Raw genomic sequence first — 11735 nt, 5'->3', positions numbered from 1 at the left:
AAAAAAATATATATAAAATTAGTCACTCAGTTCAACCTTAACTACATCCATTCTCGATCATATCTTTCAAATTCACAACATATAGCCTTTTAAATGCCAGTTTGTAAAGTGGTACTATTATAAAAAATAAATAAACAAATAAAATTCTCTGTACTAAACACCAGTGACAGTTTTAACATTATCAGAGTCTGAGATATGTCAATAATAAGCAACAACAATGTTTATGATGCATTTTTATTTTTTAAACAGCATCAAGTCAAGAAAGCACCCATGTTTTTTACCTTATAGGTCCCGAAAACCACTTTAAAATCATGATGTATAAATATTATTTTCCTCTTTCAGAGTTTACATCAATATGAGTCATGATCAATCGTCACAATTTTAACCCTTTAAAGTCATTTGTGATGTGACGCTCCATGCTTCTAATTACAAAAGTATAATTTCTACAATTCAGATTCCAGTTCTATGAATTGAAACCCTGATACGATGTGTAGGTTTGTGCTGAAAAGGCCCAAAAAATGAGTTTAAATACAATAAATTTAGTGTTTTGAGTTGGAGGAGTTTGAGTTGGGTTAAAACAACCCAAATGATATAAAAATAATAAATAATGAAATACTTTTCTCTCCTTTGTATAAGGTGTGAGGGTTAAAGGCAATTATAAAAAAAGGGACATTTATATTACATATATATTTACTGTTGAGCTCATTTTAACTTATAAAGTACATAATAAAATCTCAAGCAGGAAACTGGAGCTTATTCTTCTAACAGCTTTGTAAAGGTTTGATCAAAGTGCAAACAAAGAGGAAAGCGTACACGGACAGAAATACAGATGCTTTTCAAAAATGGTCTGAATTAAATGTATTTAACATTAGTAAAACGCTACTATTGTTGTAAAAGGCATGACATTATTTTTCTTACTGTTAACAAATCCCATGAAACGTCTAAAACCAACAGTTCAGTGTTTCTCGCAATATTTATACTTTAGATTTCCCTTTTTCTCTTTGATCCTATTCCCCTGAAAATATGTGAAAAATATTAAAATTCCACTCAGCTTGGCACTGTCGCTTTTAGAGACAGTTCATACCAGAGTTTAAATAGCTTATGTTGTTTTCAGGTGTGAATCAATTTGGCACGTTTACAACAGACAGTGATTAAAAACTAATGTTGATAAAGAACTGTCGATGTCACTGAAGACGTTTAAAGCAGAACGTAATACACTAATGATCGGTTTAGTTCTTTTCATGTGATTTGTGAGCAATAATTAACAGACTTCACCGTCAAGATTACATTCTCCATCTATGTCTTACATAATCACACTACACAGACAGAGAAGACGAGTTATAAAAGGTGCAAAAGATAAAGCTGTTTTTTCTTTAAATCAGGTCCAATTCACAGGAAAACGAAGGTCCTTACAGTTCAACCTCCACAGTGTCGTCGTCGTCCACGTCGTTGTTGGTGCTGAGGACGGATCCGTCAGTGCGGAGTCTTTTTGCAGGCGGTTCCACGGGGACAGAAAACGGATCCACCTCAGTCGTCTGGTTGCTGAGGGGTGGGATGAAGATGCAGAAAATATTAGAAGAGATATTAAATGATTATGCATGAGTCAAAAGTTAATCCTATCATGTTGTCACTTGAAATGTAAAGATGTGACTTTAACCCTCATGCATACTGGTCACTACAGTGGACAGCTATTCTACTGCTGTTCTCTTGTATATTCATGGATTTGTTGTTCTTTTTGTTGTTTTTCTTTTTTTTTTTTTTTTACACATATCTTTATTAAAGTTTTAAGACACTACATATCTTTTCTGACATGAATTGGTAACATTATGTAGATCTCTCCTGAGCATAAACCCCCAGAATCACAAGCCCTCCCCAGAGTTTTCACACAATTTATCAGTAAATACATGTTTCTGTGCGTCAAAAATTAAATGTGTGGTGTCCAGCTGAGTGGACATTTTTGCAACTTCATGAAAAATAGGTTAATAAGATTTTTTTTTTTTTTCTTTTTTTTATGTATTTTTTAAATTTTTTCAATTATTTTTATTTTTATTTATTTATTTTTCAGAAGAAAATTTTCAATCGCATTGTTTGTTTCATGCCTAAAGAGGAATAAAAACACTCAAGAAAAAATTCTGATTAAGGTTCTCATAATTTGTGCATGAAAGGGTTAATGTCAGATAAATGGTATAAACTAATAACAGAAAGAAGCAGAAAAGGCTGGAGTGTAGTTCATGAAAATCAGATGTATATGAGTATGAGTCACCTGAAAACATCTTTAAACAGTGACTAAGTTATAACTGACTATTCACACAGATCTGGAATCAGTGGTTGTTCGTTTTTGCTGACCGGTGAAACTGCAGTTTACATTCATTTCTTTTCAGACCCACATGAGTATACAGGGTGGGGAAGCAAAATTTACAGTATTTTGAGGCAGGGATTGAAAGACAGTGTATGACCAAATAGTTTATTGAAAGTCATGACAATTTATTTGCCACAAGAAAATGTACATAATAGAAAATGTTTTTATTCTATGTGTCCTCCTTCTTTCTCAATAACTGCCTTCACACGCTTCCTGAAACTTGCGCAAGTGTTCCTCAAATATTCGGGTGACAACTTCTCCCATTCTTCTTTAATTGTATCTTCCAGACTTTCTCCTAATAGTTTTGCTCATAGTCATTCTCTTCTTTCCATTATAAACAGTCTTTATGGACACTCCAACTATTTTCGAAATCTCCTTTGGTGTGACGAGTGCATTCAGCAAATCACACACTCTTTGACGTTTGCTTTCCTGATTACTCATATGGGCAAAAGTTTCTGAAAAGGTATGGATAATAGTGTTAGGTATGATTATGACATCAATATATGTTTGGTTTCAAAACAATTGACGTAGTGCCTGCTGAGAAAAAACAACTAAATGTTCATTGTAAATTTTGCTTCCCCATCCTGTATAAATATCAAATCAAATTTTATTTATATAGCACCAAATCATAACAAAAAAGTCACCTCATGACACTTTACATACAGAGCTGGTTAGAACCAGATGCTCAAATATAGTGAATACTTGGTAGGAATTTAATGAAAAAGGTGGTAAATAGAGCTGCACAATATATCGTTTCAGCATTGACATTGCGAAGTACGTGTGTGCGACAGTCACATCGCAGGTCCTGCAACGTAGGAGGCACATGAACTCAGCGTGCTCTCATTTAATTTTAAGGGTACCTGACACACACTGCACGCAGGGATCCACCAATCACAAACGTTCTTAATCACTTCGGGGTGATTCACTGTTATAATAAAAATACTGAAAATATTGAAAAATGAGCAACGAACAAGAGAAAATCCCCGAAAATGAAGACTTGGTGCCAAGAAGAAAATCAACATCAGTTATCTGGAATTATTTTAGTTACAAGAAGGATGATACTGAAATACGTGTTCTGTGTCATTAGTGCCTTACACCTGTTCCCACCAAGGTTATTAACAAAAACTAACGAAATGATGAAAACTAGAATTGTAAAAACATTTTCGTTAACTGAAATAAATAAAAAGTATAATTAAAAGAAAAAAATGATAACTAACCGAAACTATATTGTGTGTTTACAAAACTAACTAAAACAGATAAAATTCCCTTCGTTTATGTTTTAGTCAATGTCGAATTGATATGAAATCAATTTATTTTCCTCAAGCAATTTTAGCTAGTGGCACCATATGATATTTAAGAGTCCGTCACTTGTGGTCACTTGTGGTTTAGAGTCGTCTTCTCATCCCCACTCTACCTGGAAACATGGAAACTAAAGTTGGGAGAAAGCAGCAGAGTCCTGTCTGGGATTTATTTGATTACGACAGTGAAGAAGATAAAAGACATAAAGAAACTAAAACTAAGCATTTAGAAAATAACAAAAACTAATAAACACTGGCAAATCTGCTCTAAAAACTAATTAAAACTAACTGAATTAGAGAAAAAAAAAAGTCAAAACTAAATAAAACTAAACTATAATGAAAAATCCAAAACTATTATAGCCTTGGTTCCCACAACGAGAGGAAACACAACTAATTTGTTTGACCCTTTACATCAGCACCACACAACTATTATATACTCCTGAGTATTTTTTCATATCGCAATATATATCACAGGGTTTAAAAAAAAAATCGCAATGTCAGTTTTTCCAACATCATGAATCAGTTCCAGTGAGAAACATGTCTTTTACAGAGCAGTGTGGAGGTGAATAATGGCCATGAAGTGTTTTTACAGAACATTAATGTCACAGTGAAGTCGACCTTTGATGTTTTGTATATAAAACATAGATTGTATATGAATAAAGTGGACGCCATTGAGTAAAAATGAAGTAATTCAGGAGCTGCCATGATGCACATGGTTTTCAGCCATGTTTATGACATATTCTGGACTAGGTTTGGTCAGTTTTCACATAACTGATCAGAAGGATGAAGATTTGAGCATAAATTGATGTAATGTAAATGACTAAAAAGAGAATACTATATAGAGATGTTTATTGGTCATTTGTCTGAAGTCCTGCTGAATATGACCAAGGTTTTGGCTTCATTTTTAAGGAACTGTCACTGTATCCGCTTCAAGGGTTAAAAATCTGGATCCATAGTGAAGCTACATTATTTTTTAATATATCTTCAAGTGTAATACCACTAATGGCCACTAGATGCTCCTCTGATACGACATGGCTCCCATTGACTTAGATCAGATTTACCATTAAAAATAGTTTTCTTGACCATATAATGACTGTTCTCCATCTCCGCCTTTAAATTAGATTTTATGGTTAATAACTGGATTTAAAGTCTGCCCTGTTAGGCACTAATTGGCAGGCATGTGATTGACAATTCACTTGCTTCTGTTGAATTAAGGTTAAACTCTCTCATTTTTTTTTTTTTTTTTTTTTTTTTCCACAGACATCTTGATAGTAATGTGTTCAGTGAGTTACACCAACGAGATAGTAAAATAATCCTCTAGTACACAGGTGTCAATCATGCGGCCCAGGAGCCAAAACCGGCTCGCCAAAGGTTCCGATCCAGCCCGCGGGATTTTAATTTGCAAAGTGCAAGATAGGGCATCAAACTCAAAAATAATATCATAATAACCTATAAATAATGACAGCACCAATTTTTTCTCTTTGATTTAGTACAAAAAAACATTAAATTATGAAAACGTTTCCATTAACAAACTATCCTTTAAAATGTGAATAACTTGAACAAATATGAACAACCTGAAATGTCTGAAGAAAATTAAGTGCAATTTTAACAATATTCAGCTTGTTACTGAACGTTTTGTGCCTTTGTAGATCTAACCTATAATGCATATGTATAAATGAGAAGTCGAGGCAGAACATTGATCAAATTGTACTTATATTTCTTAACAAATTCCATTTTTTTCAGGTTATTCACATCCTTTTTGTTTGGATAGTTTTTTAATATAAATATTGGTATAATTGAATGTTATTTTTTGCACTAAAACAATTTGGAGTTGTCATTATTTCTTGGCTATCATGCTATTATTTTACTGGTCTGGCCCACTTCAGATTAAATTGGGCTGAATGTGGCCCCCGGAAGAAAATGAGCTTGACACCCCTGCTCTAGTATCTCAGCTTCCAAGCAACAGTTAAAAAACCAAAGGGTGGCGTCACAGTTCCTCTGCCCTCCGTCCATCTTTACTTACAGTCTATAACGTCACACGTCATGACTTGAACATTTTATCCATTAGAACTTTAACCTTACCCGGGATTTTGAAAAACCTCATCACGTTTCTTTTTTCTGTTTCCCTGAAAAAAAATTCCTCGAAGGGGGGGTGGGACTTTCCAGCTTCCCCAGAATTCTTAGTTCTCAAAGAATATGAGCAAATTCTTCGAGAACTGAGAAGGCCGATGATACTGTTAAGAGTCTTACCTTGGGATAAAACTGGGTCTTTGCATTTTACTCATTTTGGACTCAGTCGGGCTGAACGGGCAGGGAGATTTATTTCCTGTAAAGTCACAAATAAAACTGATTTAGCTATAATCAATACATAACTGAGAGCTTGACTTAGTTTACGTGCTGTACCTTCCAGTTTTTGCCTGGAGAAGGGTGAGCGATTGGGTGGGTGGGGCTTCCTGTCAGAGCTAACGTAGGACGCTGCATCCTCCCCTTCAGCGACAGCCAATAAGGACGCACGATAGTAGACAAGCGGCTGCCAGCTCTCCTCCCTGAGGTTGACGATGTGCTCTGCGGTGTGTTTCTGCAGGTAACACAGCCTGAAGGACATGAAGACGGACTTTCAGAAATTCCAGAAAGCCATGTTTGCAAAACTTCAATCAACGTTTCATATATATGACGGTATGAAAACAGAGAGCAGTGATTTCTACATTTATTCTGCCTTGTTTTTCATTGCAGACAGTGTGTTTGATTTGTAATAAATGTCCACTGAGGTCTGTAATGTATTACAAAAAGAACTGGTGTGGGAAAATTTAGGGCTATTATGAGACAAAAACTTTGAAAATTGGAGCAAAAAGCAGGAGCTCATTATTACGAACACTGGGCCTCACGCAGCAACATCATCGTAAGTTTCTCTTATATTTTCCCTTATTTTTTCATTATGAGAAACAATGATAGAAATCAACTCCAGGATGATTCCTCTTATTTTTCCCCCTTTTTTGTATTTATTTATGAGTTGTCATGACAAATATAAATCTGAGGGATAACATCTTAAAGTGAAAAATATTTCTTTCCACTGTCCCCAAAGATGTTTTTTTTATTTCTGATACAAAAGTGTCCAGTCAGACGCATCACTTCAATTGACCAATAAAATATTTCTCAACCACAAATTTAATAATAAATCATAGAAATTCCTCTAAAATATAAAATGATCTGAATTAGATTATATTATGTGTTTCTGTGCACTGAGCAAATACTTATGAAACTTAAAAATTGTGTTTTCATTGGTGAATCCCACAAATCTATGGATATGAAAAAAATAACACAAAATTGGTTCATATGTAGTTTCATGTATGAGGTTCAATGATTCATGTGACTGATCTCAAAGCAGCACAAGTAAACGGTAACCTGTCGTCCAATAAGAAGTTACTGTGGATTTTGGTGCTCAGTGTTACACCTTTAACTGACTGACATGCTCCCAAACAAAACACACACACACACACACTTATAACTCACATATCTGGGAAAATTATGCAACACTACTTCTCAATCCTCATGGGAATAGTGTATTTCTTTGCCGTGTATGGACCTGGTTATTTTCTACAGTGTTATTAAAGGTGTTGTGGGCTTGGTGGTCAGCTGACTTTGCTTAATGTTACAACATCTGTGACTTAATAAACATTTCAGCAGCAGAACATGTTTAATTAAAAGCTGCTTGAATAATATTCAGTTGTGGGCGCTGTTTTTAGGGATTTTGATTGGAATCATTAAAACAGGTTTACTATGTGACTTTGGGCCATAAAACTGAATACTATTATGTGTACATGTTCTTTGTATATTTAATAAGCTACTGACCCTGGACTAGTCTTCTATGAGAACAGAAGGACTGAGGATCACCCTCAAATATGTAAGAAAATATGAAGTATTTATAAACATTCCTCTGTATAGATCCGAATGAAAAGATTCAAGGAATCTGCAGGAATTCCTGTGGGTCAAATGGAAGGACAAATGTCTGTCACTCAGACCACAGATGGTACAGTTCTCACATTTTCATAAGTTCCTCGTTTTCAGTCTTTCAGTTGTTTTTTGAGTTCATTTTCAATTCATTTTACAAGTACATAAATATTTCTACTTCTTCAGTTTGACTCTTGGTGTTAGTTATTCTCATTTTTTTTGAGGAAAGCGCTGATTTATAGAAGTTGAAAAGTGGAATAAAAGAATATGTGACTTACAAAACCATTGTTTATTAACCATGGAAGACCTAAAACTACTTTTGTAGCAACTTCAGTGAATTTCTTTTTTCTATATATTTAACCTTTCTTATGCTAACTATCACCATTTATTTTTTTACCCTTGACATTTTTCAGTGAAAATCTATTTTTAATTCACTGATCATGCAGATATTCATATAAGCTTAGAGTAAATTCAAAGATTATTGTATCAAAACTGAGAGTGACTTTTTCAGCAAAATATATAAATAAATGAACATAAAAACAAGCATTTACAACCACTGTCGCTTCACTGTGGAGCCTCTGAACGTCCAAATGACACCCATCTGATGCTGCTGAACAGCTGAGAAACCACATTTTATGGGAATGACTTAATTATTTTGATAGAATTAGTGGCTCAAAAGTTTTTTAGATCAGCTGATGCTTTTGGTCACTGGTGGTCTTTGAGGGTTAAAGGTCACATACTGTGCCAAACCATTTTATTGTCATAGTATCTGTACTGTGGCATTGCAAAAATCAAACTGATTTTGCCAGAATTTTTATCTTTATGTAAACATTTTCATAAAAATAAGAGATAAAACCACAAGGGCTCAGGATTACTTTGGTGACTCTTTGTATTTTATTTTGTATTTTATTATTTGCTGAAATCAGCTCGTCTCAAAACCACATAAACATTGGAAGTGTAATCTGAATCATCTCCTGTTCCAACTTTTTTATGAATTATTTTCATACCATCTGCAAAGGAAACACAGGCTAAGTACATTCATAAGTCACTGCTTTCTGTTTTACCTTCATTTTTCAGCCCGTCCCAGTTGTGTTTTTCTGATTTGCATGTTTGCACTTACACTGTCTTCTTATCTGGTTTGAGCAGTTTGCTGGAGAACTCGCTGAGGATGGTCAGGTAGGACAGGTACAGCGGTGTGGGCGTCTCTGGCATTTGGTTAAACCCTTGGAAGACAAACTCTATTCCACTCCTGCAAAAATAAATAAATAAATAAATAAATAAAATAATAATAATAATAATAATAATAATAATAATAATAATAATAATAATAATAATGACAGAAACATGAACGGCGTACAACTCAGGGGATCTGACTTTTGTTATGGTCACAAAGACAGACAGATCCATAAATGTATCCATGTATCATTATTTCTGTTGAGAATATTAACAGTAGAAAACGGTTGCTGCTTTGGCTGCTGTGCTCAGCACAAGTGAGGCACTGGGAGGCAGATGCTGTTTATTTCTATAATAAAAGAACTACACTTTACTGCTGATAGAAAATATCCTCAAACAGAAATATTATTTTTTAAGAAGGAAAATCAAGTCCTTTATAAATGATGTATGTGCACCAAAAAATGGACTTTGAAATTTAATCACTATTCCATTTTCATTCCTAATTTGTGTTTCTGAAAACATGGTCAGAAATGACTTGATTTAGCTTTTTTTTTTATCAGTTTCATTTTTATTAAGAGTAAATTTTGAGTTGACATGAGTAAATTCTATGATACTGCGATGCCAAAGTTTGATGCTGATGCGTGCGGTGTCTTTATTAAAGTGAATTAGTGATGAATCATCCTATGTATGAATTATACATCGATAACAGACTAATTTTACTCATGATCCATGATGATGAAGATGCACAGAGGTAGGAGGTAACAAAGTACAAATACCACATTACTGTACTGGTCAAGTATCTGTACTCATGTGAACTTTTTTTTAAATATGTCTTTATTTTTACTCCTTACATTTTAACACAAACATCTGTACTTTATACTCTTTACTTTCCAAAACAGACTCCTTTTTAATGTTTTTTCGGGGCTAATTGATTATTTCATATTTTGCATCATGGTGCACTTTCCAAACATCTGGACAAATTTCAGCTTTAATGAATGGGACAATAACACATGCAATAACAAAGCAGTGCATGTGATAAATGACATAGTAATGCAAAAGACATAAGAAGACAGAGACAAGGTGTCATCTACTGGATGAGACCAGAGGAACTACTACAGACAGAAATCATGTGATGTTCAGTAGCTTTACACAGCAGCTACTGGAAATACTTAGACCAGTGGTTCCCAACCTTTTTTGGCTCATGACCCCATTTTAACATCACAAATTTCTGACGACCCCCGACATCTGAAACGAAGACATTTTTTTTGCTAAAATTAATTTGTTTTTGATCATGTAATAGTTTGCTATATTATGTTGCAAATAAACGTTTAGTGTCTGCTTCTCAGTTTCTCTTGGAGATGTCTTAGCGGGGCCAGGTGGGCGAAGAAATCTTTCCATTCTCTGTTCGGTCCGGTTTTCTGACTGCAACTGTGTCCAGGCAGGTTCAAGTGTAGTAGCGCACACAAGGTCACATGACCGGGTCAATCAAGATATGCCCTCTCAGATATTAGATCCTGCATTATATTTGAACTTGATTTTTATTAGGAAAAGTGTGTGGTGTTTTACTTATAATGAAATATACACTGAATCATTAAAAAATATTTTATAAGTAATTTTTTTTTTTCTGAAAAAAATAAAGGAAGGTCCGCACAACCTGTGAGCTCCCAAACCATTTATTCTGTGACGTTTCGGGCCAAGGCCCTTCATCAGACTGATGAAGGGCCTTGGCCCGAAACATATAAATGGTTTGGGAGCTCACAGGTTGTGCGGACCTTCCTTCATTTTTTTCATGGTAAGTTTTTTTGGGATCCTGCACACGTCCTATTTTTGGATGTGCGTGTCGTTGACCTTCTTTCATAATTTTTTTTTATCAATTACTGGAAATTTCAGGCAACCCCAAGGTTGAAAAACACTGACTTGACTGACTCTGAATACATTTGACAGACTGTACTTTTGCAGTTTTATTTGAGTAAAGCAGAATCACTTTCAGTCATTTTTATGTGAGTGTCTAAACTTCTACTTGAGTAAATTAAGTGTGGAATAACTACAAATGCATGTGTAAAAATAGAATAGTGATAACATTTTAAAGTAAATGTTCCGGTTTTCAGGTAATACGTCCGTGCTTACCTGTGTATCGTGACGACACATTCTCGAAACTTGACGAGGTCCCCAAAGGTCAGGGCGAAGCGGCGGGCCAGCTCTTTGATGCTGGTGAAGGTCTGCACCCCTGGGTGGGCTCCGCCTCCACTCTCCTGCTCTCGCCTCAGACGTGTAAACAGCTGGGAAGTGCAGACAAAAATCTATCAGCATCTGTTAGCTCCTTAACAACGTAAAACGTACCGTTTTTTGTGTGTTGTGAGTGACGGTACCTGTTGCAGACACAGCACCAGCGTACGAGCGCTCTCTATCTTATCGATCTGTCTGGTCCTGTACATGGTCTCCTTGATAATGTCCCCAAAGTCGTTATAATACTGAAGAAGTAAGAGCAAGGACATGTTAAATACTCTACATGAAAACATTAAACAGTTCCTTCCTTTTCCTGCCACATGTCATTTCACTGCACAATAAACTCACCTCTGCCTGATGCTCAGACCTGGTCATAAACATATTTAATATATAATACATTTAATATAAACATATTCCCACTACGCACTTTACTGTCCATGTTACTGAACAATTCCATTTTACTTTGCACATTACAGTTCATTGTTGCACCTTGCTGTTTTTCTACCATTTCTTTTTTTTTTATACCTCTAATTTATTATGTATAGTGTGTTTGCTCTTGTATTCTATTGTTGAGCTTATATTCTATTTTTGCTGTCTGTCATGTTGTTCCTATCTATCTATCTATAGGAAATGTTTGACATTTTGAGAATGACAGTTGCTTATTTTTTCTTTCTTGTTCAGAATTACACACACACACGAAAAAAAAAAAAAAAAAAAAAAATCAATGCCAC

General features: G+C 34.8%; 1 protein-coding gene across 1 annotated transcript in view; it reads right to left on the bottom strand.

Moving 5' to 3' along the window:
• Nucleotides 1-216: 216 nt before the first annotated feature.
• Nucleotides 217-11735, bottom strand: part of LOC115412110 (cohesin subunit SA-2) — a 32258-nt gene continuing 20739 nt past the window's right edge. The window contains exons 27-32 of the mRNA XM_030124410.1: nucleotides 11148-11249; nucleotides 10906-11057; nucleotides 8726-8854; nucleotides 6061-6251; nucleotides 5908-5983; nucleotides 217-1542 (exon numbers count right to left, since the gene is read on the bottom strand). Coding sequence (XP_029980270.1) covers nucleotides 1410-1542; nucleotides 5908-5983; nucleotides 6061-6251; nucleotides 8726-8854; nucleotides 10906-11057; nucleotides 11148-11249 — 783 coding nt within the window. The 3' untranslated portion in view covers nucleotides 217-1409. The remainder of the gene's footprint in view (nucleotides 1543-5907; nucleotides 5984-6060; nucleotides 6252-8725; nucleotides 8855-10905; nucleotides 11058-11147; nucleotides 11250-11735) is intronic.

Source organism: Sphaeramia orbicularis, chromosome 21 (assembly GCF_902148855.1).
Source record: "Sphaeramia orbicularis chromosome 21, fSphaOr1.1, whole genome shotgun sequence".
Classification (NCBI taxonomy): domain Eukaryota; kingdom Metazoa; phylum Chordata; class Actinopteri; order Kurtiformes; family Apogonidae; genus Sphaeramia; species Sphaeramia orbicularis.
This window is presented reverse-complemented; position numbering and strand designations above follow the sequence as displayed.